At 44.4% G+C, this 27,223-nt stretch overlaps 3 protein-coding genes and 1 pseudogene across 7 annotated transcripts in view; 3 read left to right on the top strand and 1 right to left on the bottom strand.

The window, feature by feature from the left end:
- RHPN2 (rhophilin Rho GTPase binding protein 2) overlaps nucleotides 1-6,968 on the top strand; it is a 58,875-nt gene extending 51,907 nt beyond the window's left edge. Inside the window, exons 12-15 of the mRNA XM_047835193.1 lie at nucleotides 204-280; nucleotides 1,291-1,437; nucleotides 1,753-1,908; nucleotides 6,708-6,968. Coding sequence (XP_047691149.1) covers nucleotides 204-280; nucleotides 1,291-1,437; nucleotides 1,753-1,908; nucleotides 6,708-6,968 — 641 coding nt within the window. The remainder of the gene's footprint in view (nucleotides 1-203; nucleotides 281-1,290; nucleotides 1,438-1,752; nucleotides 1,909-6,707) is intronic.
- Nucleotides 702-21,550, top strand: LOC125152791 (transcription factor BTF3 homolog 4-like; annotated as a pseudogene).
- On the bottom strand, nucleotides 7,324-16,593 carry FAAP24 (FA core complex associated protein 24). 3 transcript variants are annotated; one of them, XR_007147318.1, is made up of 6 exons: nucleotides 16,431-16,593; nucleotides 16,091-16,209; nucleotides 15,837-15,976; nucleotides 15,499-15,651; nucleotides 9,086-9,436; nucleotides 7,324-7,459 (listed from the first exon to the last, which is right to left on the bottom strand). XR_007147318.1 is itself a non-coding variant. In XM_047835194.1 (5 exons), the coding sequence occupies exons 1-5, from the start codon at nucleotides 16,194-16,196 to the stop codon at nucleotides 7,387-7,389; spliced, it is 717 nt and encodes a 238-aa protein (XP_047691150.1). In that variant the 5' UTR covers nucleotides 16,197-16,593; the 3' UTR covers nucleotides 7,335-7,386. The 3 variants fall into 3 exon arrangements, 2 of the variants coding, with proteins under 2 accessions (XP_047691150.1, XP_047691151.1); XM_047835194.1 differs by having other exon boundaries at nucleotides 7,335-7,459; nucleotides 9,192-9,436; nucleotides 16,091-16,593; XM_047835195.1 differs by lacking the exon at nucleotides 7,324-7,459 and having other exon boundaries at nucleotides 8,511-9,436.
- CEP89 (centrosomal protein 89) overlaps nucleotides 16,848-27,223 on the top strand; it is a 74,027-nt gene continuing 63,651 nt past the window's right edge. For all 3 annotated transcript variants that reach the window (XM_047835191.1, XM_047835190.1, XM_047835189.1), the window contains exons 1-3: nucleotides 16,848-16,984; nucleotides 19,277-19,383; nucleotides 26,052-26,210. In XM_047835191.1, the coding sequence (XP_047691147.1) occupies nucleotides 16,946-16,984; nucleotides 19,277-19,383; nucleotides 26,052-26,210 (305 nt within the window). In that variant the 5' untranslated portion in view covers nucleotides 16,848-16,945. The remainder of the gene's footprint in view (nucleotides 16,985-19,276; nucleotides 19,384-26,051; nucleotides 26,211-27,223) is intronic.

Genomic DNA, 27,223 nt, shown 5'->3' with positions numbered 1-27,223 from the left:
GGTGCAGCTGACACTGGGCCAGGGGGTTGACAGACAGTCAGTCCCTCTTCTGTACCACTTGTCTAGACCAAGAGGAAGGCCAGGTGACTAGGAGAAAGGTTTGCTCCCTCTTCCCTTCAGAGAGAAGACTTAGACCTGAGTTTTCAAGGATAACTTTCAATTATAGAAACATTTACGCTTTCACTTCTAATGTTCTTTTCCAGCTAAGACTGAGCAAGAGGTTGAAATTATATTGCCACAGTTCTCCAAGGTGACAGCAACAGACTTCTTCCAAAAGCTGGTATGTTGAATGCTTATTCTGTGATGACTCAAGGGGACAGCTCATATAGGCTGCAAGTATATAAAAGGCTATTTTTAGGTAACTATACTTTTTTTAATTGGAGATTTTATATAGTTTTTGTTAAGATGACTTTAAAAAAAAATTTTTTTTTTAATGTTTATTTTTTTTAGAGAGAGACAGAGACAGAGACAGAGTGCCAGCAGGGGAAGGACAGAGAAAGAGGGAGACACAGAATCCGAAGCAGGCACAGAGCCCGACACAGGGCTCAAACTCATAAGCCTCAAGATCATGACCTGAGCATAAGTCAAACAGTTAACCAGCCGAACCACCCAGGTGCCCATAAGATGACTTTTCAAAGAACATTTTCTTTAGGGGTGCCTGGGTGGCTCAGTTGGTTAAGCATCCGACTTTGGCTCAGGTCATGATCTCGTGGTCCATGAGTTCAAGCCCCGCGTCAGGCTCTGTGCTGACAGCTCAGAGCCTGGAACCTGTTTCAGATTCTGTGTCTCCCTCTCTCTCTGACCCTCCCCCGTTCATGCTGTGTCTCTCTCTGTCTCAAAAATAAATAAATGTTAAAAAAAAAATTTTAAAGATCATTTTCTTTAAAATATATTGGATATTTTAGAGAAAATGGCAGTTGGATGTTCCTGTGTGACTGCTGTAGCATGTATTATCCCAGATGCTGTCATTAGTCTCTGAGCAAGGCCAGGTGACATCTGCAAGGACAACAAGGTGACATTTCCTGTAGCTTTCATTTTTTTTAATGAAAGAGAGTGTGAGTGTGTGAGCAAACGGGGAGGGACAGAGAGAGGGAGAGAGAGAATCCCAAGTAGGCTCCGTGCGCTCAGCCCAGAGCCTGACATGGGGCTCGAACTCACAAACCGCGAGATCATGACCTGAGCAGAAATCGAGAGTCGGACGCTTAACCAACTGAGCCAGCCAGGAGCCCCTCAGCTTTCAAGTGCTTGATTCAGCCTTCGGATCCTGCACCTAACGATGCTGTTCCGCAGGGCCCCCTGTCGGTGTTTTCGGCGAACAAGAAATGGACACCTCCTCGCAGCATTCACTTCACTGCAGAAGAAGGGGATTTGGGGTTCACCTTGAGAGGAAACTCCCCAGTTCAAGTCCACTTCCTGGACCCTTACTGCTCTGCTGCGGTAAGTGTGTGCCACCGTAGATGGGGAGCAAAACTTACTGGTATCTTTGCAAGCAGTCAAACAGGTCAAACAGAAAGAAAGCTGCCCAAACAAATACATCTGGGTGTATGAATGAATTTAGGGTTCCTCTCTGTAAAAAGACGGACCGTGTGAAAGGCCTCTCATGGGTCTTACTCGCCTAGAGAGCAACGGATTCATGCATGCTGTCTTGAAGCAGACTTAGGCAAATATCTGTTTTGTTAATGCACTTGGGAACCGATCCAGGGGTTGGAATGAACAGAACACTGACCTTCATTTAAATCCTGCTGTGTGTAGCTGGCAGGAGCCAAGGAAGGGGATTATATTGTGTCCATTCGAGACGTGGATTGCAAGTGGCTGACCGTGAGTGAGGTCATGAAACTGTTGAAGGGCAAGGGCAAGGACGACGTGGAGATGAAGGTCGTGAGCCTCCTGGACTTCACCTCGTCCATGGTGAGTGCTCACACCCCGACAGGAAACAGCAGCGCAGAGTGGGGTTGGTGTGAGTCCAGCCCCAGCTGTGTCAGCAGACCCTCCACCGCCTGCCTGCATCGGTGACCTGCCCCAGACACCCTGGGCCAGAGATCGCTGGAAAACTAAAAAATGTGTACATAAAAGAACCACTTATTTTTCTGATTAAGTTATTTGTTACAAAAGTCACATGTACTTATGGTAAAAAAAAAAAAAAAAAATACTCAAATGCTACAGAAGGGCGCGAGACGACGTGTGGAAGTCCCTCCCCACACGTCAGAGGCAGTGCTGGCTGTTCCCCGTGAGATCTTGGGAAGTGCTTGATGCCTGTGCACATTCACGTGTGCAGTTATAGCCTTCGTGCTCCCTCAGCGGGAGGAACCGTGTACATTCTCTTCCACACTTGGTCACATTTAATTATGGGCCTTTGACTCTTCCCTCTATGACAGGGTTCGTTCTTCAGGTGTTGGCAGGGCATCCTGTGTGTAGGCCCTTCCTAGGTGTTGGAGCTCCAGGTAAACCAGGCTGATGAGGTCCCCGCCCCCAGAATGCTGGCCCTAAATAAGCAAATAAGTGGTTGTGATTTTTGACAAGTGTGGTACAGAAAATAAACTGTGTATCGCGACAGAACGATTGGAGGCGGGGAGAGGCTCCTCTAGGCAGGGCTTGCACAGAGACGTGAGTGACAGGGATGAGCCAGCCATTTGAGGAGGCGCGAGAGGAGCATTCTGGGCAGGGGGATCGACAGGTGCAGAGTCCCTGTAGCAGGAAGAGGCTTCTGCTAGAGGAACAGAAAGAAGGCCTCTCAGCTGGAACGTGGTAACAAGGGAGGGAGTGGCAGGAAATGAGATGGGAGGGAGGCAGGGCCCCACTGGCAGTGGTGGGAGTTTGGAAGCCAGTGAGCCTCTCAAGAAAGGGACTGATGTGTATTTGAGAAGGACATCTGGTTGCCTGGAGGGTGGCCGCAGCGGAAGCTGGCTGTAGCACGTGTGCGGGCCAGCGGCGTGAGCACCTTACACTAGGGTGGGTGACGACAGAGGTGGAGGGAGGTGCGTGCCCCTGAGATGTATCTTTGCAGGTAGAGCTGACAGGGATTTGTAGATGATCTGTGTGGAAAGCCTCGTGGAAAGGAAAATGACCGCTCAGTTTGGGGCTTGAACAAAGGCACCATTTTTTCATAGTGATGGGGAACGGGGGCCAGGGGCGAGGGAGGTAGAGAAGAGAGAAAACAAAGAGATGTACCTTGAATGTTTCACATGTCAAATGTAGATGTGAGGTAGGCGGCTGGATGTTCAAATCTTCAGCGCAAGGGAGAAAAGTCAGACCTAGAAATATCTGAGAATCACCAACATAGAGATGATATTTAAAGCCGTTCAGAGACTAAATGGAATTGCCCACGAGGGTCTGAGGGTCAAGGACTAATCCACGAGACACTGCAGGCATCTGGAGGTCAGTTAGAAGACAAGTGGGAGCAAAGGAAGTTGCGAGGGAGCATTCGGAGAGATAAGATAAAGAAGTTTCTGGAATCAAGGAGAGAACGGTTGGTTGTGTAGGATACAGTTAAGAGGTGGAGAGGGAGGGAGGCGGAGCTGTGTCTATTATTACTTGGCAGTGGGACAAAAGGACACTTTTCATGGAGAGATGGCAACAGAACTCTGATTAGAGAGGGCTGGAGAGTGAATGGATCCTGTGATTCCTTTGATAAGAAACGTCCCGAACAGGCTAATCCACAGAAACACAATGTAGACTAGCGGTTGCCAGGGGTTGGGTGTCAGGGAATGGGGAATAACTACTGATGGGTACAGGGTTGCTTTCTGGAGGGCGAGGACACGTTCTGAAATCCCACGGTAGTTCCACAACCCTGAATATGCTCAAAACCACAGAATGGTGTTAAAGTGGTGAATTTTATGGTACGTGAATTATGTCTCCATTTAAAAATGAAAGAAGATGAAGTCGAGGGACTCAGTGAGCATCTTAGAGAAGGGATCATGAGAAATGGAGTTTTTTAGGGGCAGATCCATAGAATTGCAGGACAAGGGATCAGGGTCCCAACCAGAAACAAAAGAAGTTTGTCCAAAAGAAGGATAAATAAAAGAGCTGGGCTCAGGACCAGAGATGTCGTGATGGTGGTGGGGAGTTGCACAGCACAAGATGTAGCTGTACAAGGGGAAGGGCTTATCTTTCCATCCTATAACTGAACCAGGCCCATGAAAGTGCTGAGGTCGGAGTAGAAAAGCAAGGATTCGAGACTCAGACGTGCTGGAATGGACTTCTGGCTTTACTGCCAGTGGAATGACTGACCTTAGGCCTCAGGGAATGGTTCTGAGCTGCAGGAAAATGGGGTGGGGGTGGGGGGCAGTGCCAGCATGGGATGCATTTCCATTCACAATAGGTGTTTAATAACCGTGATAGAGTTATTCTTTTCACCCGCAAGGCCTTAGACAATAGCAACTGAGCGCTGTTTTTAATTGCTTTTGCTTCAAACACAACCAGATAATGAGAGCAATAAAGCCCATGCCCTGGTTGGACTGGTGACCTGCTCCCCCACTCTCTGAATTGTGGGGACCCCCAGCACTCCTCCGTGGAGCGTTATTTGGAATACTACTGATGTAGCAGAGACCCCAGCCCTGGAATCAGGCTCTGTCTGCTACTAACCAGCTGTGTGGCCTTCGGCAGGTTACTACCCTCCTTGGGACTGTTTCCTCATTGGTATAAAGTGGGACGGGTGCAGTGGTTTCAGACTGGGCTCCGTTAATGGTGTGAGTCAGGGGGGTGCCCCAGGAACATTTGGGATGGGCAGTGGGGAGCATGCTGCTGGAGGCCAAGACAAAAAGGGAATGGCAGAAAGGGGGCAGACACTGGGGTGCAATCTGGGAGGGGGACATAGGAAAGAGGGAAGCTTTTCAAAGGCGGTGGTGGTGTAGGTGTATATAGATAACACAGCAAGCCTGTGTGCCAGGAGGCAGGAGTGCAGGAAGGAAGGCACACCCAGAGGGCGGGGGAGATCCAGGCGCACAGAACTGGTCTTCAGGGGCAGATGCTATTAAGGTAACGCAGTATCAGGAGGACGTGTGTGGGGCGTCAGGAGACCTCCAGAAGGAACGAAATTGCTAGGATAATGTAGGAGTGCCAGGGATTGAGGTGCCCAGTAGGGGCTTGGGGACAGGGTTAGAACGCCAAGGGAAGCCAGCTGGCTCGGTGGCTGTTCCCCAGTAACGTGCAGCCATTTGAGTGCAGGCCTGGGGGGAGGCAGAGGGTAGAGTTTCACTAGACTTGGCATTTGTTGGTTGAACTATGGCAGAGGATAGAGGGAATCTGTAAGGCAGTGGTTGTAAAGATGGAAAATGGACTCTAAGCAGGTTAAAGTTGAAAAATGTTTGCAGGCATCACATCTACATCCAGGACGGTTTGTTATTGGTTTTCATTAAAAACAGTGTGTGGTGTGTATGTCTTGTAGAGTATGGAGGGATTAAATGGCAGTTTTATAGATAAGAGGCATCTTTATCCAAAGGAGCCAGACTCCAGAGTGAATACCCTTCTTTATCATCCCATCTCTCAAATCCCGATTTCTATTATGAACAGCGTACCCCACCACTTTAGATATGTTGTATGTATATTTACAGGCCTGATCCCAGGGCCTGGAACATAGTAGATGTTCAGTAAACACTTGAACTTAGCAACCTCAATGTCAGGCAGACCTTCGAAGCAGGTGATAACCTGCATGGAAGGTTACAGAAAGCAAGGATCTTCAGATGTCTTAAGTGAGCCCTGCGCAATCTCTTAAAAGTTAACAGTAGTGCTTCTGGGTACAGAGTTTCAACTGGGGAAGATGAAAGGGTTCTGGAGACGGTTGGTGGGGATGGCTGAACGACCGTGTGAATGTGCTCCGTGCCACCAAACTGTACCCTTTAATGTGGTTAAAATGGTCAGTTTTCTGTTATGTATATTTATTTCATCAGTTTAAAAGATAGGGGGAAAAGCTAATTAGCATCTTCACCATGGATTCTAGATGGTCAAGAGAACGGAGTTGGTTTACACTGACTAGCATGGACTGAAGTCCAGTGTTCATTAGGTGAAGAAAGCAAGAGGCAGACCGGTGGGTCATGTATTCCTTTTAAGGAAGGACAATGGTCACTAGTATGTGCACACAATACCTGTATATGTACATTATCTCTAAAAGAATAACAGAAATAGTGGTTACTTCAGGGGAGAGGCCTGGAAGCCAAGGTAGGAGGGATACCTTCTGTTCGGTATATACATTTTCATATTGTTGGCCATAATAAGCATGTATTACTTTTACAAGTAGAGTAAGAACCTTAAAAAGTGAGTAGTGGTCCCTCGCCTAAGTTACTACTAGTGAGTCTATTCCTTAAAAGTTGTCCTTGTTTTGGGGTACCTGGGTGGCTCAGTCGGTTGAGCGTCCGACTTCAGCTCAGGTCATGATCGCACAGTTTGTGTACTCAAGCCCCGCGTTGGGCTCGGTGCTGACAGCTCAGAACCTGGAGCCTGCTTCGGATTCTGTGCCTCCTCTCTCTTTGCCCCTGCCCCACTCACGCTCTGTCTCTCTCCATCTCTCAAAAATGAATAAATGTTGAAAAAATAAAAATAAATTGTTCCTGTTTTTAAGAACCTAATCCTATGTTAAGTGTTAGTCACCTGGGTTTCAGAATTACATCAGCTTAATTGCCGAGAAGATGCCGTAAGAGCAGAATTTTGCCATCAGTTGTTTAGCAGCTGTCTGGAGGATTTCTAACACCATTTTTCTTCTTTCCTATGCGCAGCATAATAAGTGTGCGACATACTCTGTGGGCATGCAGAAAACCTACTCTATGATCTGCTTAGCCATAGACGATGATGACAAAACTGATAAAACCAAGAAAATCTCGAAGAAGCTTTCTTTTTTGAGTTGGGGCACCAACAAGAACAGACAGAAGTCAGCCAGCACCTTGTGCCTCCCGTCGGTTGGGGTTGCGAGGCCTCAGGTCAAGAAGAAGCTCCCCTCGCCCTTCAGCCTTCTCAACTCGGATAGTTCTCTGTACTAACGTGAGCAAACAGAAACGTTCAGGCTCCAAACGCCAACGTCTCTGGTGCTGACCACGCCTTCCTATTTGTGCCACAATAGAAAGTGTCTCAATATTCGCAAATCTCCTTTTCTCACTGGGTAAACTTACAACTGGTAGGTCTTCGTGAATGCAAGTCACAAGAAACCTCTAGAAATTTCGGGGGGGGGGTGTCACCGTATTGCTGCAAGTTATTTATTATATAAAGTATTGTAAATAGAACAGCGTTGAAAATATGGCTATTTTTAATGGCTACAGTTACAGCTTGTTGTTACTATCTGAATTAAAGGGGGTTACCTCTGTTGCTGTCCTACTTGTCATCGTGTCCAGGCTTAGGTAATAGATCATTCCTTAACTCAGAATTCAGATGATCCCCCCCCAATTAAGGCAGGTCAAGGGATTATAATGATTGACTAAGGTAATATAACTCAGAAGTGTTCCAAACAACTGCTTCCTGAGGGGAATTTGTGAATCTGAAACGACAAGATTTTATGATTATTTCTATGTAATATGAATGCTATTTCCAGATAAAGTCTAGTGCCAAATTTGTCACAACTTACTAGACAAAAACAAACCGCACAATCTGGGAGCATTGTTGCTTCTAGTTTGATGTCATTAACCAGCTGCTAACACGGTAGCAGTGTTAGATGGGGATGCTATCTACAAGGTAGACGATATACTGTTTGATACTCAAAACATTTTTCTGTTTGTTTAAAGTAGGAAGTACATAATTGTATATTTTAAGAGTCTAAGATGGGTTGGAAACATTTTATCAGGTAAAGGTGTAAATGATTCTAGTTTAAATCTCTGTTTGACTTGTTTTTACCCGTCTATCTCTCTTGCTCACAAGTTGGATGATACCGTGATTCTAGTAAGATTCACGGTTGACATAGTTTAAGTTCTATAGCTAAAAAAAAAAAAAAAAAAAAAGCATTGAAATCTATTTTTGAGAATTAATAAGAACTTAAATATTTTCTAGTGTGCAATATCAAAAGGGAAGCAACCACATTTGGGAAAGTGTATCTGACCACTGCTGTTAGGGCCATTTTTGTATAAATATTTAAATAAACATATTCATTTGCCTGAATTAATGTTTTTTAAATTTTTTCCCACTTATATTTCACTCCTCTTTCAAACGGTTTCTACCCTAATGCACAAAACTTTCCTGTTGTTCATCTTTTTTTTTAAAATAATGACTGACACCACAAAACAGGATTTAAGGAGCTTTCAGGTTATCTCAGCATCTTTGAAAACATATGTGCATCTTTAATTGCATTTATTTTTTGAGTGGCTGATTGTAGCTTTTGATCCCCACCACTAGCTCTCCTCTCTGGATGCATCTACCCCTGCCATTTTCCTTTATATCTTCCCACTGTTGGGCTATACATTTGCAAACACATTCTTTACTCCTCTCATACACACTGGCTTTTTATCTTTAAAAGGGACTTCCAAACTCCAGGCTGTGTTCAGAAGGCATGCTCCGTGGCTATAAACAAACTGTAGCTACCAGGAAGGGGGAAGGAGGGTGGGAGGGAGGGGAAAGGAAGGAAAAAAAAGGCAGTACAACTGTTTGTTTACACTGGCAGCACCCTCAAAACATAGTGATATTAAGACTAGACTGGAAGAACACTGGGCCTGTCACCAGGAACAAGAGGCTTATGGTACACAGCATAGTGCTTCATTGTAGGTTTGTTTCCTTTAGAAGGTCACTTCTACCTTCTGAAACTTGATTAGACTTTTCCATGCTAGACAAGATCAAGGTCATATGTTAAAATGCCCAGGCTGGCTTTTTGCTGAATTTGAGAGTCCCAATTTAAACTCTTTTAGGAAGATCCCCATGGGCTCTCTCGCTCTCTCTCTCTTTTTTTAAAGACTTTATTTTTAAGTACTCTCTATATCCAACGTGGGACTCGAACTCACAACCCTGAGATCAGGATTGGCATGCTCTACCCGTGAGCCAGCCAATGGGCCCCCCAATGGGCCCTCTTTCACTAGCAGGATGAGAGCCGTGCTACCTAGAGCCCACTAACTCCACTATCTTAAACGCCTGAACCCAGAGAACAGGGCAGGGCAACTGGCAGCTTCCATTCAGGCCTCACCTCATCTTTCATTAGTTGCAGTGAAAGGAGATTTCTTTGTTCTCAACTTTTAAATATGCAAAGAAAACATGATGCTGTAGCTCCTGGCTGCGGGAAGAGCTGTCACCTGGGCTGTGTGAAGAAGGCATGAATGTGCTGTGCCACTGCCTGTCCAACCACTGGTTCTAATTCTCTGATGGAAGCATTACTGAGTTGCTGGATACTTGGGAACTTCTGAAGCAGAAGAGGGGCTTTAACTTTTCCAACTCCTGGGATCTGCTGCACAGTTCGAAGGAGGGATAGCTCAGGCATCAGAGTCCGTTTCTTACTGAGGAAAGGGTTCTTACTGGGCTCTTTGGTTTGTTCTTGAACCTAATCAGAAAGTAAAGGAAAAGCATGTGAGCACCCTCTAGAGGACTGGCAGTTCTCTTAAAGGTTGATAGAAATTTAGTTTTACTTTTTTTCCATTTGGTTCAGTTTGACTTACCACTACAAATGTTTTCATATACCACAAATCTAATTTTTCAGACATAAAAGATTATTATTTTTGCAAATTTTTTTTTTGAGAGAGAGAGAAAGAACACAAGCAGGGGAGGGGACAACAAGAGAAGGAGAGAGAGAATCCCAAGCAGGGTCCACACTGCCAGCACAAAGCTTGACACGGGGCTTGAACTCATGAACCATGAGATCATGACCTGAGCTGAAATCGAGTCTGATACTTAACCGACTGAGCGACCCAGGCGCCCCAGAAAAATTACTGAAAAATAAACTATATTGAGTACACAAAGGAGTAAGAGATAAAAATTTATTAAAATTTAAACTTTCAGGGGGAGGAGCCAAGATGGCAGAACAGCATGGGAAGTTTTTTGTATGTCTTGCGTCCATGAAATACAGCCAGACCAACACTAAACCATCCTGCACACCTAGAAAACTGATCTGAGGATTAACAGAACAATCTGCACAGCCTGAACCACAGAATTCAGCAGTACTCACTCTAAACATCAATGGACTCAATGCTCCAATCAAAAGACATAGGGTAACAGAATGCATAAGAAAACAAGATCCATCTCTGCTGTTTACAAGAGACCCACTTTAGACCTAAAGACACCTTCAGATTGAAAGTAAGGGGCTGGAGATCTATCTATCATGCTAATGGTCAACAAAAGAAAGCCAGAGTAGCCATACTTCTATCAAGACAATCTAGACTTTCAAATAAAGACTGTATCAAGTGATGAAGAAGGGCATTATATCATAATTAAGGGGTCTATCCACCAAGAAAACCTAACAATTGCAAACATTTATGCACCAAATGTGGAAGCACCCAAATATATAAATCAATTAATCACAAACATAACGAAACTCATCGATAGTAATACCATAATGGTAGGAGACTTCAACACCCAACTCACAGCAATGGACAGATCATCTAATCAAAAAGTCAACAAGGAACCAATGGTTTTGAGTGACACACTGGACCAGATGGACTTAACATATATTCAGAACACTTCATCCTAAAGCAGCAGAATATATATTCTTCTCCAGTGCACATGGAACGTTCTCCAGAATAGACCACATATACTGGGACACAAATCAGCCCTCAGCAAGTACAAAAAGATCGAGATCATACCGTGCATATTTTCAGACCACAACGCTATGAAACTTGAAATCAACCACAAGAAAAAATTTGGAAAGGTAACAAATACTGGAGACTAAAGAACATCCTACTAAAGAATGAATGGGCCAACCAAGAAGTTAAAGAGGAAATTAAAAAGTTCATGGAAGGGGCGCCTGGGTGGCGCAGTCGGTTAAGCGTCCGACTTCAGCCAGGTCACGATCTTGCGGTCCGTGAGTTCGAGCCCCGCGTCAGGCTCTGGGCTGATGGCTCGGAGCCTGGAGCCTGTTTCTGAATCTGTGTCTCCCTCTCTCTCTGCCCCTCCCCCATTCATGCTCTGTATCTCTCTGTCCCAAAAATGAATAAACGTTGTAAAAAAAAAATTAAAAAAAAAAAGTTCATGGAAGCCAATGAAAATGATAACACCACAACCCCAAACCTCTGGGACGCAGGAAAGGCGGTCATATGAGAAATAGCAATCCAGGCCTTCCTAAAGAAGGAAGAAAGATCTCAGATATACAACCTAACCTTATGCCTTAACTGGAAAAAGAACAGCAAATAAAAACCAAAACCAGCAGAAAACAGGAAATAATAAAGGTTAGAGCAGAAATTAATGCTATCAAAACCAAAAAAACAGTAAAACAGATCGATGAAACCAGAAGCTGGTTCTCTGAATTAACAAAATTGATAAACCACTAGCCAGTCTGATCAAAAAGAAAAAGGAAAGGACCCAAATAAAATCAAGAATGAAAGAGGAGAGATCACAACCAACACAGCAGAAATAAAAACAATAATAAGAGAATATTATGAGCAATTATATGCCAATAAAATGGGCATTCTGGAAGAAATGGACAAATTCCTAGAGACATATACACTACCAAAACTGACACAGGAAGAAATAGAAAATTTGAACAGACCCATAACCAGGAAAGAAATTGAATTAGTAACCAAAAATCTCCCAAAAAACAAGAGTCTAGGGCCAGATGGCTTCCCAGGGGAATTCTACCAAACAAGAAAGAGTTAACACTTATTCTCTTGAAGCTGTTCCAAAAAATAGAAATGGAAGGAAAACTTCCAAACTCTTTCTATGAGGCCAGCATTACCTTGATTCCAAAACCAGACTGAGACCCCACTAAAAAGGAGAACTACAGACCAATTTCCCTGATGAACATGGATACAAAAATCCTCAACAAGATATTAGCCAACTGCATCCAATAATACATTAAAAAAATTATTCACCACGAGCAACTGGGATTTATACCTGGGATGCAGGGCTGGTTCAGTATCTGCAAAACAATTCACATGATTCATCACATCAGTAAAAGAAAGGACAAGAACCATATGATCCTCTCAATAGATGCAGAGAAAGCATTTGACAAAATACAGCATCCTTTGTTGATAAAAACCCTCAAGAAAGCAGGGATAGAAAGATCATACCTTGACTTCATATATGAACGACCCAATGCTAATATCATCCTCAATGGGGAAAAACTGAGAACTTTCCCCCTAAGGTCAGGAACAAGACAGGGATGTCCACTCTAGCCACTGTTATTCAACATAGTATTGAAGTCTTAGCCTCTGCAATCAGACAACACAAAGAAATAAAAGGCATCCAAATCAGCCAGGATGAGGTCAAACTTTCACTCTTTGCAGATGACATGATACTCTATATGGAAAACCCAAAATTTTCCACCAAAAAACTGCTAGAACTGATTCATGAATTCAGCAAAGTTTCAGGATATATAAAATCAATGCACAGAAATCAGTTGCATTCCTATTCACCAACAATGAAGCAACAGAAAGAGAAATCAAGGAATCAATCCCATTTACAATTGCACCAAAAACATAAAATACCTAGGAATAAATGTAAACAAAGAGGTGAAAAATCTATACACTGAAAACTATAAAAAGCTTATGAAAGAAACTGAAGAAGACACAAAAAAATGGAAAAAGATTCCATGCTCCTGGATAGGAAGAATAAATATTGTTGAAATGTCGATAGTAGCCAAAGCAATCTACATATTCAATGCAATCCCTATCAAAATAACACCAGCATTCTTCACAGAGCTAGAACAAATAATCCTAAAATTTGTATGGAACCAGAAAAGACCCCAAATAGCCAAAGCAATCTTGAAAAAGAAAACCAAAGCAGGAGGCATCACAATCCTGGACTTCAAGCTATACTACAAAGCTGTAATCATCAAGACAGTATGGTACTGGCACAAGAACAGACACTTGGATCAATGGAACAGAATAGTGAACCCTGATATGGACCCACAAACATATGGCCACCTAATCTTTGACAAAGCAGAACATCCAATGGAATATCCAATGGAATAAAGCTGTCTTTATTCCATTTTGTCTCTTCAGCAAGTGGTGCTGGGAAAACTGGACAGCGACATGCAGAAGAATGAACCTGGACCACTTTCTTACACCATACACAAAAATAAACTCAAAATGGATGAAAGACCTCAATGTAAGACAGGAAGCCATCAAAATCCTTGAGGAGAAAGCAGGCAAAAACCTCTTTGATCTTGGCCGCAGCAACTTCTTACTCAACACGTCTCCAAAGGCAAGGGAAACAAAAGCAAAAATGAACTACTGGGACCTCATCAAAATAAAAAGTTTCCGCACAGCAAAGGAAACAATCAGCAAAACTAAAAGGCAACCAAAAGAATGGGAGAAGATACTTGCAAATGACATATCAGATAAAGGGTTAGTATCTAAAATCTATAAAGAACTTACCAAACTCAACACCCAAAAAACAAATAACCCAGTGAAGAAATGGGCAAAAGACATGAATAGACACTTCTCCAAAGAAGACATCCCGATGGCCAACCGACACGTGAAAAAATGCTCAACATCACACATCATCAGGGAAATACAAATCAAAACCACAATGAGACAGCACCTTACACCTGTCAGAATGGCTAACATTAACAACTCGGGAACAACAGATGTTGTTGGTGCAGCCACTCTGGAAAACAGTATGGACATTCCTCAAAAAACTAAAAATAGAACTACCCTATGACCCAGCAATTGCACTACTAGGTATTTATCCACGGGATACAGGTGTGCTGTTTCCTAGGTATTTATCCACGGGATACAGGGGGGACACATGCACCCCCATGTTTATAGCAGCACTATCGACAATAGCCAAAGTATGGAAAGAGCCCAAATGTCCATCAATGGATGATGGACAATGGAAGGTGTGTTTACACACACACACACACACACACACACACACACACACACACACACACTGGAGTTTTACTTGGCAATCAAAAAGAATGAAATCTTGCCATTTGCAACTACATGGATGGAACTGGAGAGTATTATGCTAAGTGAAATTAGTCAGAGAAAGACAAATATGTGACTTCACTCATATGAGGACTTTAAGAGACCAAACAGATGAACATAAGGGAAGGGAAACAAAAGTACTATAAAAACAGGGAGGGGGACAAAACAGAAGAGACTTAAATATGGAGAACAAACAGAGGGTTCCTGGAGGGGTTGTGGGAGGGGGGATGAACTAAATGGGTAAGGCACATTAAGGAATCTACTCCTGAAATCATTGTTGCACTATATGCTAACTAATTTGGATGTAAATTTTTAAAAAAATTAAATTAAAAAACTTAAACTTTCAGAATGCTAAGGATAAAGCAATGAAAATATACTGTTGAGGAGCTCAAACATCTTCCTATCGTTCACTAATAAACGATTCAGTTGTATGGGATTAAATTAAACCTAAACTGGACCTGCTTGATACAGGACCGGGAGAAATCTTGTCTGTCAAAGAAGAAACCCAGTCTTCAGTTAGCAATGGATACAGGAAGGCAGACAATAGCATCCCATCAAGGGAAGAACAATGAAGGAGGGCATGTGGCACAGATGGAAGAGGGCTCTGTGAACTACCCGGGGCTGCCTACATTATTTCAATTCGGTTCTCAACCCTGGCTACACATCAAAAGGGAAATTGAAAATCAATGACCCCAAAATAAATAAACGTTAAAAAAAAAAAATTAAAAAAAAAAATAAAAATAAAAAATAAAAAAAATAATAAAAAATAAAAAATAAAATCAGTTACCCAACAAAAATTGATGCTCAGGACCCACCCTAACATTCGGATTTTTAATTGGTCTGAAGTAAGGCTCATGTATCACCGTTTTTAAAAACTTTCCCAGGAGGAGTGCCTGGGTGGCTCAGTTGGTTAAATGTCTGACTTTGGCTCAGGTCATGATCTCACGTTCATGGGTTGAGCACACCCATCATGCTGTCTGCCAAAAGCTGGGAGCCTGCAGTGTCTCCCTCTCTCTCTGCGTGCACTATCAAAAATAAATAAATGTTAAAAAAAAAATTTTTTTTTTAAGTTTCCCAGGAAATTCTTGGGCGCCTGGGTGGCTCGGTTACGCGTGGGACTTCGGCTCAGGTCATGATCTCACAGTTTGTGAGTTCGAGCCCTGCATAGGGCTCTCTGCAGTCAGCACAGAGTCCGCTTTGGATTCTGTCTCTCAAAAAATAAATAAACATTAAAAGCTTCCCAGGAAATTCTAAAGTACAGCCAAGTCGAAATAGTACAGCCAAGCTGAATAATCAGGGAGGACAATGGAGAAGCAGGCTTAAAAAAAAAAGAAAGAAAAAAAAAAAAAAAAGGATCATGTGCTTCTGGCTGCAGTTGACCAAGGGTGAATAAGGATTCCTTTAGACTGGATTGATGGATGGCAACCGTAACAAGTGCAGCACCTAGAGTAAAAGATCCAGGAAGGTCAGGTGATAGTCTGTAAGGCAGCGTTCCTGCAGAGGAGTGGGAATCAGTACTTACTAACTGGATAATAAGGCAGGACGCTTCCATCTGGCTGGTCACTGGAAGCAACACCATCCCAAGATCCAGCACAGTAAACTTCTGTATGGCCGAGAAGTACTGTTCACTCATCTGCGTTTTCTCAACGATCACGATCCCTTGAAGATTACTGGACTTCAGAGGAAGAAAAAACCAGTAAACCACTGTGTAACAAAACTACCTTGGGAGTTTAAGAAAACTCCCAGTCCAAGAGTGCTTGGAATGGCCAATGGTTTTATATAAATTCTTCCAAAGGAGGGGGGTGGGGGAGGCAGGTGGAAGTCAATTTTCAATTTCAGCTTCTTCCATTCAGTACTTACATTTCTAACCTGAACAAGCCTCTTTCTGTAGCCATTTCCTGCCACCAAATCAGCTTCGGTGACATAAAGAATGCAAGATCTGCTTGACACGTAAAAATCTACCGGTGTCAGGCCATCCTCAAAAACGATTTTAATTTTCCCTTAGAACATAGACAAGAAAAATGACTTCCGTGAGCGCTGGGCGAAAGACGACAGTAGGTAGGACGTTTTTAAAAAGTTTAGAAGAGGGCTTTTGCACAGGGCAGCCCACCGACCTTGCATCCCCTGCAGGAGCTTCGATCCGCGCCATTTCGTGTTGGCCACAATATGCCCAAAAGGCACGTGCATGGGACCTGTGCCCTCAGGCGCGTTCCTAGCCATCGGCTGTCTCGATCTGATAAAAACAAAACAAAACAAAACAAGACAAAACAAAACAAAACAACAGAAGACGGAATTTGAGCTGGCTTTCCTGCACACGGCCCCACGTTCCACTGAAAGCCGGGACCTCTTTGGCAGGAGCCCATCTGCACTGTTCTTTAAAAGACTGGATTATTTCCTAAAATCTAAAACCCAGGAGATTCCTGTCTTGGTAGCCGCCTCCCTCAATCCCGTCACCTGCTGGGTCCTGATACCCCCGCTCCGTCTGGGTGGTGGCTCCTCAGTCCGGTCCTGGGCGGGGGCCGAGCCCAGCTAGACCCCACCTCAACCACAGCCAGAGGATCCGGCAGCTTTGCTTGCTGCTCCCCACTTCCGGGTTCCCTTCGGTGAGCGGACCAGTTTTTCATCCTGCCCGCCCTCCGCCTCCCACGGCGTCGGATAAGCTATGGCGTCAAAGATCGACATCTGATCCGACCAATAAGAGAACGGACTACGCACTGTTTCCACCCCGGAGAGCGTTTGAACGGGAACGACTGGTTGCCAAGAGCGACGGGTGCGGAGTAACCTTGGCTATGATTGGTCGAAGAGAAAGCAAAGCCAATGGAGGATGACGTTGTTGCAAAGTGCATTGCGTAGAAATAGCGTCTGAGGCTAGGCCCGCGGGAGGGGCACAAGTTCTAGGGAGCGGCCCTCGCTTGTGAAGGTATCTGCACGTCCATCCAGCCCTGGTCCGGCCCCTCCCCGCAGCAAGGATGCTCCTGGGGTTTCGCAGAGGCCGCAAGAGCCAGTTTGTAAGTAGACCCCGGGAGCTTGGAGTTAAGAGGGAACGGCTTGCGATTGGCCTGAGGTTGAAGCCAGGTAGCAGCACTAAAGGAAATGGTTTTCCTTTCGAGAAGCCCTGATTTTTTTGTGTTCGAAAGCATCCTCTATCCCAGGGTCGGCCTCAGTCAGACCGGAGTCGCCTTGTATCCCATGCAACTTTTGCTCCGGTGTCTGGGAGCACTCCTGCCGGCACAGACCTACTCTACTACTGAAAATCCCCCAATGGGAAGTCGTTCTTAAGATTCCTCCCTCCACTCCCCACCGCGCACACCCATCAGCCAAGTTCCATAGATTCCACCCACCAAACATATCTTCTGGCTGCTGTTTCCGCCTCCACCCCGGTTTCCAGCATTTGTCTGGACCGCTGCAGCAGCTCCTCGCTATTTCTGTTTCCAGTCTTGCTCTTCATCTAGGTCTGTTCTCCACCAGGCAGCCAGAGGCGTTCTTTTAAAACGGACATCTGATCGTGCTAACTGCCCTCCTCAAAACCCATTGCTTCTCATCCTCCCCGCCGCTCTCCCCCCCCCCCGCCCCCCGTCCCCCCGTCCCCCCCTCGCTCCCCCCCCCCCCCCCCGCACGCTCCAGCCATTTCTTCTGTTCCTTCAGGCCTTTGCCTTTGCTGTTACTTCTGCCTGGAACGCTTCCCTCCAAAACTTATCACTCTGTCAGTGTAGGCTCATACTCCCAATTTCATGCCTCCCACTGCCTGATTAGTCTTTCAAGGGACCAATTTCAGTGGGTGCTCCTCGCTAGGGCACAGGTTCTCCTTAGTCACATAAAAACTCTTAAGTGGGAACAATCCCCACTCTTACTACCAGCCCATTCTTCTAGCCTCCCCTTCTCAGAGGCTTCTGCATTTGCTGTATTCCAGCAAACTGGATTATTTGTTATTTCTAGAACACAGCCACTAATGTCTTGCTTCTTTCCATTGTTCATGCTGTTCCCTATTCCTAGAATACTTTTCCATCTCATTTCCCACATGTGAGAGCCATCTTTGATGACCCAATCTAAATGCCTCTGTGATTTTCTCCAATGGGAAGAGGTCCCCTTGCTGACCTCCAGACCTGAAGGAGCCCTTCCCTCCCTGTGCCGCCGCAGCACCAAATTTGTCTTTACCTTTCCCTTGGCACTTCCCATAATTCTCTGTTACATAATAAGTACTTGGGTGCCTTCCCTCTATACCCTATTACCTTGAGGATGAAGACAAGTTTTCTTCATTGCAGTCCTGGTGTTTCACCTCTAGTAGGTGTGAATGAATGACTAGTGCCTAGAAAGTGAAGACTGGGTTATACTCAGAAACTTCTGGGGGTGCCTTGGTGGCTCACTTGGTTAAGTGTCCAACTCTGATTTCGGCTCAGGTCATGATCTCATGGTTCCTGAGTTCAAGCCCCACATCGGGCTCTGCACTGCCAGTGCTTGGGATTCTCTCTCTCTCCTGTCTCTCTGCCCCTACCCCACTGGCACTGTCTCTCTCTCTCAAAATAAATAAACCTAAAAAAAAAAAAAAACCTTCTGAATAATTGCCAGTTGTCTAAAGCCAGATTCTCTGATTTTCATTGTGCATAGGAACTAGTTTTCATTATTCTGCATCTTTTTAAAATTTTTTTTTTATTTTATGTTTATTTTTGAGAGAGAGAGAGAGAGAGACAGAGCATGAGCAGGGGAGGGGCAGAGAGAGAGGGAGACACAGAATCTGAAGCAGGCTCCAGGCTCTGAGCTGTCAGCACAGAGCCTGACGTGGGGCTCGAACCCATGAATGGTGAGATTGTGACCTGAGTCAAAGTCGGATGCTTAACCGACTGAGCCACCCAGGTGCCCCCAATTATTCTGCATCTTTGAGATAAACTAAAATCTTTCTTAAGCTTCTACCCGATGTTGAGTAAGGAGGGAAGTGCTTGAGTTCCAGGGTGATAAAGACAAGAAGATTGCCTGCTCTCAAGAAGCTTCCATTCTGCGGGGGGCAGTAAGTGAGGGACTAGAGTCATCGGGGGTCATGCTGTGAGACAAGTGGAGTTCTAAAGAGTGATTCTGAGGGATTGTCAGGGAGGCCTCTCTGAGAAGGGAAAGACAAGAGGACCCCCACAATGGGCAGCTGCAGTATATTCTCTGGGTGGGCATGCTTACCTGGCCAGGTGGGTTCCTGGTGGGATTTGATCCCTGGGTGGCCAGTGCAGGTTTCTTCTCTTAGGCCCAAGGAGGGGTGGTGACGGGACCCGGGCGATCCCATACACCAGTGACCCAGCCAGGTTTCATTTGTGCAGAAACACATCATCCATGGCCTCCTACCTGCAGCCAGCATCGCACCGAAGCCAGCTGTGCCCCGCACGCCTCCTCCCCGCAGTCCCAACCCTTCTCCAGAGAGACCAAGGTGAGTCTCAGGTGAGCAGGCATTGAGGTCACTCTTGTGCCCAGCTGCCAAGTGGTAGGTCCTGGAACTGTTGAAACTGGTAAGAAAATCACAAGTAGGGCCATTAGATTCATGTCCTTCAAAGTGTTTATCATGGTTCCATAATGAAGCACTTAATATGGTTTCTGTGGGATGATGGTCTATCCTTTTCAAGTGCGTGGAGTTCGGACATTTCATAATTGAATGCAATTAGTATTTTTCCAAATATGAAGCTTTAAAGCCCAAGCTCATAGGATGCGGAAAGGAATTTGAATTATGCACGTAATTATTCTTTTGAAGCACAAGTTTGCCTTTTAAAAGAACTGGTTTTGGGGGCGCCTGGGTGGCTCAGTCTGTTAAGCATCCGGCTCTTGGTTTTGGCTCAGGTCGTGATCTCACAGTTCATGAGTTCGAGCCCTCATTGGGCTCTGCACTGATAACATGGAGCCTGCTTGGGATATTCTCTTTCTCTCTCTGTCCCTCCTCCGCTCGTGTACTCTCTCTGTCTCAAAATAAATAAATAAAATTAAAAAAATAAATAAAAGAGCTGATTTGGGGGAAACAAGGAGAAATGTGTTCACTCTCCAGGGCCTAGGATTCCCCCATTTCCAGTGCTTCTAACACCAGAGAACTGATCTTCTTTCATACCTAAGACCCCTGCCTGTGCCTTCTAAGGGTTTAGACACAGGAGAATTTTAGACTATTTTTTGTCCCTAAAAAACGTGAATACGTGGCTTGGCTTTCCAGTGAATCGGCAGTGAGAACCTTTGTTTGAGTGTTCCTTGAAACTAGAATATTGTATGCCTGGTGAGAAAAAACACTTTGAAATATTTTTAGTGTTTGTTTCTTCCTTAAGTACCATGTGTTAACACGAGTAGCCATTTATTAGTGTTTACTCTTGCCGAGGACTGTTGCAAGTGCTTCAAAAGCATTATTTCATTCCATCCTCAACAAGGCTTTAGCACATTTGGCATATGTCTACATTTTTTAAAAATTAAAGAATGGCGTTCAGATTAAACTTAGGTGTTACTGTGCTTCATGTGTAGTGTTACAGTGAAGTAAGCAGTTGTTACTGTTGTCATACATTTTAATTTTTTTTAAGTTTATTTATTTTGGGGGGGTGGGCAGGAGAGGGACAGAGAGAGAGGGAGAGAGAATCCCAAGCGCTGTCAGCACAGAGCCCAGTGCGGGGCTCAGACTCACCGAACTACAAGATCATGACCTGAGCCGAAATCAAGAGTTGGACACTTAACCTACTGAGCCACCACCCAGGCACCCCAGTGATACATTTTAAATCTATGTTATAGATTTAATCTGTGTTATAAGCCCCGCAATATATATATGTTATAGATTTAATCTGTGTTATAAGCCCCACAGCATATGATTACTATTTTTGCCTTAAACAGTCTTTTATCTTTATTAAATCGGTTTTATTGAGGTGTAATGAACATTTAATAAACGGTACACATATGACATGTTTACACGCACAAAACCATCATTGCAGGAGGCAGCCATCTTGCTCTTGCCACGTGCTGTTGTTGGAGGACCCTCCCTGCTTCAGATTTACCAACAGCATGAATCAAGAAAAGTTAGCCAAACTTCAGGCTCAGGTCCGGATAGGGGGCAAGGGTGCAGCTCGCAGAAAGAAGAAGGTGAAGGTGGTACATAGAACAGCTACAGCTGATGACAGAAAACTTCAGAGTTCTCTAAAAAAACTGGCTGTGAATAATACAGCTGGTATTGAAGAGGTGAACATGATTAAAGACGATGGATGGGACAGTTATTCATTTCAACAATCCCAAAGTCCAAGCTTCCCTTTCTGCTAACACCTTTGCAATTACTGGTCATGCAGAAGCCAAACCAATCACAGAAATGCTTCCTGGAATATTAAGTCGGCTTGGTGCTGACAGCTTAACAAGTTTTAGGAAGTTAGCTGAACAGTTCCCTCGGCAAGTGTTGGATAGCAAAGCACCAAAACCAGAAGACATTGATGAGGAGGAGGAGGATGTTCCAGATCTCGTAGAAAATTTTGATGAGGCATCAAAGAATGAAGCTAACTAAAAAATTTTTTCTGGTGTTTGGAAGCTGGCATGGACTAGATTTAACAAATCAGCTATGTGGTTCCAAAGTTTTACAGACGTGGAGAACATCAATTGTTACTAGTTCGGTAATATAAATATTTTGTATATTAATAATGCTGTTTGTTCAGCATTTTTCGGTCATTTGATTTTGCATTTTGCACTTCCTCCCAGGATCTATTCTTTTGGTCAAAATACGAAGTATTGGTGCAGTTTGAGGGTGTTTTGGTGTTTGATTCTCAGTTTTTTGTTTTGTTTTTTGTTGGACTATTTTTGGTGTGTGTATGTGTATGTATGCGTGTGGGTATGTGTGTATACAGTGGAGAGCAAATTGGAAAACAGTTCTATTTATCCTCCTTCTTCCCCCAGTAGAAATAAAACAAATCTTTACATTTGAAAAAAAAAAAAACCATCATTGCAATCAAGATAATAAATATATCCATGGTCCCCTAAGGTTCCCTCATGCCCCTTTGTGATTCCTCCCTCCTTGTCCTCCTCTCTCACATCCCCTGCCTCTGCCCAAACTACCCTCACCCCTGAGCCCAGGCAGCCACTGCTCTGCTTTCTGTCACATGAGGTTAGTCTGCATTTTCTAGAATTCTATATACATGGAATTACACAAGATAATCATGCCAGCTTCTTTGATTCAGCATGATTATTTTGAGATTCACCCATATTGTCGTGAAAATCAGTAATCCATGCTTTTCATTGCTGAGTAGTGTTCCATGACATGAATGATAAATGTGTCACAGTTTGTTTCTCCATTCGCCTGTGGAGGGATATTTGAGTTTTAGGGTTTTATTATTGTAGAAATAAAGGTGCTGTAAACATTGGTGCACAAATCTTTGGTTTCCCACGTATGCTTTCATTTTTCTCGGATAAATACCCAGGAGTAGAAGAGGTGGGTCATGTACTAGGTATATATTTATTAAGTAACTGTCACTGTATCTTCCAAAGTTTTTATATTTGTGTTCTGGCCAGTGTTATATGAGTTCCAGTTGTTTCACATCCTCACCAGCACTTACTTTGGTCAGTCGTGTGTGTGTGTGTGTGTGTGTGTGTGTGTGTGTGTGTGTGTGGTTTTATACATTTACTTGACATTGGTTCTAACTCGTATTGCCTGTTTACAGGATTTTGAAAGTGGCGAAAAGTACATAGATAACAATGTATAGAGCTTGTTTGTTTGGTGAATCTGTGTCCTCCTTATGCTTTCCGGATGGCCGTATACTCATCTGGAATGGGCCATTTCTTCTTATTCCTTGGCCCGGGCAGCTCTGTTGTGCCTGGAGTCCACGCGCACATCTGAAGTTCCCAACGCCCTCTTTGCAATTGTCTGGATCTTTCTGTCCAAGGGGGCATATCTCTTGAAGCTCACTCCACAGATGCACTGGTGAATGTTGGTGGGGTGATCTCCAGTCGCTGCCTCCTGGATGCAGAGTGGCCCTTCTCACCAGCCCCCTTTGTGGGACCCATTCTGCCAGGCCTGGGTTGGAAAGGAAGAACATGAGGGATTGCCTTGGCCAATCTTTTAAATTTTGGACATTCTAACGGGTGTGCAGTAGTATCCAATTGTGGTGGGGTTTTTTGGTTTTTTGTTTTTTGGGGGGTTTTTTGTATTTCTTTGATAATCAAGGCTGTTGAGCATCTTTTCATGTGCATTTGTCATTTGTATATCTTCTCTGGTGGAGCTTCTGTTCACCTCTTGTGCCCACTATTAAAAACTGGGTTGTTTGTGTTCCTCTTACTGTGTTTCAAGAGTTCTTTAACTTTTTTTTTTTATTAGTTTTCTTCATTTTTGAGAGGCAGAGAGATACAGCATGTGTAGGAGAGGGGCAGAGAGAGAGGGAGACACAGAATCGGAAGTAGGCTCCAGGCTCTGAGCTGTCAGCACAGAGCCTGACACGGGGCTCGAACTCACAAGCTGTGAGATCATGACCTGAGCCAAAGTCAGACGCTCAACCAACTGAGCCACCCAGGCGCCCCTCAAGAGTTCTTTATATATTCTGGATGCAAGTCCTTTACCAAATAAGAGGTTTGCAGATATTTTCTTCCCATACATGGCTTGTCTTTTCGTTCTCTTAACAATGTCTTTCAAAGAGCACAAGGCTGGGGTGCCAGTTGGTTAAGTGTCTGACTCTTGATTTCGGCTCAGGTCAGGATCTCATGGTTTGTGAGATCGAGTCCCACGTCAGGCTCTGCACCAACATCGGGGAGCCTGCTTGGGATTCTCTCTCTCCCTCTGCCTCTTCCCTGCTCTCTCACACTCCCTCTCCCTCTCTCTTTCTCTCTCTCAAAATAAATAAATAAACATTAAAAAAATAAAGAGTAGAAGTTTCTAAGTTTTTATGAAGTTTGTCATATCGATTTTTTTCTGTTACAAATCATAATTTCAGTGTCATATCTAAGAAATCTTTGCCTACCTGAAGGCCACAAAGATTTTCTGCTGTATTTTGTTCTAGAAGTTTTATAGTTTGGGCCTTTACCTTTAAGCCTATAATTCAATTTGAGTTTAGTTTTGAATATGGTGTAGAAGATACAGATTCAAGTTCATTTTTTTGCATGTGGATATCCAGTCGTTCCAGCATCATTTGATGAAAAGGCATTATTGTATTCGTTATCTACTCTCGTGTAACAAATTACACCAAAACTCAGTGGCTTAAAGCATAAAACAATAGCGTTTTTAATTCCACATCTCATGATGCTCTTTTCTTTTTTAAATTAATTTCTCTTTTCTGTGTTTCATTTTGGATACTTTCTCTTGTTTGGCTTTCAACTTTACTAATCTTCTCTTCTGCAGTGGGTAATCTGCTGTCCATCTCACCCAGTGTAATTTTCAGCTTATGAAATTCAAGTCTTTTTTAATAATCTCCCGTGTTTCAGGGCACCTGGGTGGCTCAGTCGGTTAAGCGTCCCAACTTCAGCTGAGGTCGTGATCTCACAGTTCGTGAGTTTGAGCCCTGCATCTGGCTCTCTGCTGTCAGCACAGAGCCCACTTCAGGTTCCTCTGTTCCCCTCTCTCTGCCTCTCCCCTACTGGTTCTCTCTCTCTCAGCAAAAATAAACTTAATAAAAGTAATCTCCCATGTTTCTACTTAGGTTTTTGAACACATGGAATCTAGTTCTAACAACTGTCTTTGTGTCCTTCTCTGCTAATTCTAACATACGTGTTCAGTTCTGAATGGGTTTCTATTGATTCTTCTCATCATTTAGGGTCATGTTTTTCTGTCTCTTTGCATGCCTCGTTATCCTGGATTAGACATTGTTCTGAGTTTCGCCTTGTGTGCTGGACATTTTTGTATTCCGACAAATCTTCTGGAATTTTGTTCTGGGATACAGTTAAGTTACTTGGAGACTGATTTGACCTTCTGGGTCTTGTTTTTATGATTCATTAGGTACAGCCTGAAGCAGTGCTCAATCTAGGGCTAATTATTCCCTGAGGCAAGACCTTTCCAGGTACTGTACCCTGCGTCCTGTAGATTAATAATTCTTTCCCATCTGTCTGGTGGGAACAGGCACTGTCCCCAGCGATGCGTAAGCACCTGGCACTGATCCTCTAATCGTTGTGGATGGTTTTTCCCCCAGGCTTGGATAGTTTCCTCATATTCCCACACTGAGGAATATTTTGTGAACGCTCGGGGGGCTGTCTGCAGATTTCCGGAGCTCTCTGTTTAGCTCTCTCCTTTCCAATACTCTGTCCTGCGAATTCTGTCTGCTGTGCTGTTCCCGGATGCTCACCTCCATCTCCACAACTCAAGAGGTCCACCTGGCTGCAATTCAGTTCTACCTCCCTGTGCCGTGACCTGGAAATTCTCTCAGGAATTAAGCTGACAGAACTGTAAATCTGTTGTTTTGTTTTGCTTTCTCAAGTGGGAGGGTAAATCCATTACTCTGTCTTTCCAGCATTGCAGTTTTTTTGTTTGTTTGTTTGTTTTTTAATTTTTTTTTTCAACGTTTATTCATTTTTGGGACAGAGAGAGACAGAGCATGAACGGGGGAGGGGCAGAGAGAGAGGGAGACACAGAATCGGAAACAGGCTCCAGGCTCTGAGCCATCAGCCCAGAGCCTGACGCGGGGCTCGAACTCCCGGACCGCGAGATAGTGACCTGGCTGAAGTCGGACGCTCAACCGACTGCGCCACCCAGGCGCCCCCAGCATTGCAGTTTTGAATAACTTGCAAGTATTTTTTAAATGCCTTTTGAAATCTTTTTTATCTTATTCTATCTCCCTGTTTTGTTTTGTTTGTTTTTTTTCCATTCTGATCTTCCATTTTAATAGGAAACTGCCTGAGTATAGATTCTCTGAATTAGAGACCTGGACCCATCTCCTGTGAGCTAGGAAATCTTGGACAAGTCATTTATATTTTATGAGAAAATGGAGATGACAGTAATATCTGTTGGCGTGATAATGGAATGAGGTTGTCTGATGGCACATAACAGACGACAGGCGCGTGGTCCGTAAATACGCACTAAACGTAGAATAGAAGGTCAACCTTCCTTCATTCTTACGTCCTGTCGTCAGCCTTCAGCTTGCAGGTTTGGGTGTCACCTTCTCACTGGGATGTTTTTGTCCCTAGGTCTGCCCTGGCTGCAGTCATCCTCACAACAAGCCTGACAGGCCGGACTGTTGCCATTCCTCAGCCTCGTCAGAGATCCCTGTCTGAGAGTGACGCGACCTCTGTGGACAAGGACAGTTTCATCGAGCCCTATGCCACCACCTCAGAGCTGAGGCTTCAGTAAGGACCATATTGCTGGCTCTGCCTTTTCTCCGGGCGGAGGGGAAACAGCTCGCGTGTGCGTGTGGTTATGACTGGAGCTTAGTACTCGGGTTTTCGTCACCAGTGTCAGAGGGACACTGTCCTGGGACGTTGATTGCTTTCGAATCATATCAGAATTTTCTCTAGAGTCGCTCTTGTTCAGTTATGGCTTGTGAAAGCCCTGGTTGTTTTCATGGACGCACAGAGCCAGTGAATTCAGTGCTGCCTTTCGCCCTTCACGGGACTCTCTCTGTGCCACAACCTGGATGGCGAGAGTTGTCACCCACCGCTTCTCATGTGTCTTCTCTCTGGGCGTTCACACTGATTTTACCTTCATTGGCGCCTATGGACCTTCAAGCATCATTTTCTCTGGTGCTTGTACTGGATGAGAGCCAGCATAGGGCTGGGGGGTTTCCTCCTGAGGCAGAGAGCGTTGAGGACAGAGCTGAGGAAGGTATAAGGAGTGCCTGGGGATGGCTCAAGGGTTTGCGGGGGATGGTCGGTGTGGGGCTGGAATGAGCTTTCAAGACAGAGAAGAGGGAGCATAACACCTGTGAACAGCTGAAGGAAGATGTTTGTGCCTGGGGGCACTCGGGTAAAGTGGGGAGTCGTTCAAGATGGCCTGGAGGGGTGGGCAGGGGCCAACCTGGTGATACATTAGGGGTCCTGTTCTGAGGTTTGGTGTCCCCCTCCCGCCACCGACCCAGGAGCCACAGGAAGAAAGACACTGAGGGCTTTAAGGGCTTATGAGGTGGGGTTGGGGATACATGACCAGATTTGCCTTTTATCTGTCGTGTTTCTTCAATTTTGTTTTTGGAACTTTTTCTGCGTACCAAGTATCGTATATTTCTGATGTAGTAAGATCTATCAGTCTTTGTAGTTTCTGGCGGTGTTGTGAAATCTAGAAAGATCTTTCCTATTATATAAATGCTCACTTCCTTCCTTCCTTCCTTCTAGGACATGTTTATGTTTTTGGTTTTTACATTTTAATC

The sequence above is a fragment of the Prionailurus viverrinus genome, chromosome E2 (genome assembly GCF_022837055.1).
Source record: "Prionailurus viverrinus isolate Anna chromosome E2, UM_Priviv_1.0, whole genome shotgun sequence".
Lineage (NCBI taxonomy): Eukaryota > Metazoa > Chordata > Mammalia > Carnivora > Felidae > Prionailurus > Prionailurus viverrinus.
The sequence above is the reverse complement of the archived record's forward strand: the minus strand, read 5'-3'. Positions and strand labels throughout refer to the sequence as shown.

Coding starts and splice junctions, on each gene's coding strand:
- FAAP24 (XM_047835194.1), bottom strand. CDS start 16,196: ATGGCTAGGAACGCGCCTGAGGGCACAGGTCCCATGCACGTGCCTTTT. Junction 9,437..15,498: donor CCTGCCTTATTATCCAGTTA/GTAAGTACTGAT, acceptor CTTTCTGATTAG/GTTCAAGAACAAACCAAAGA. Junction 7,460..9,191: donor GCCTTCTTCACACAGCCCAG/GTGACAGCTCTT, acceptor TTGTCGTTTCAG/ATTCACAAATTCCCCTCAGG.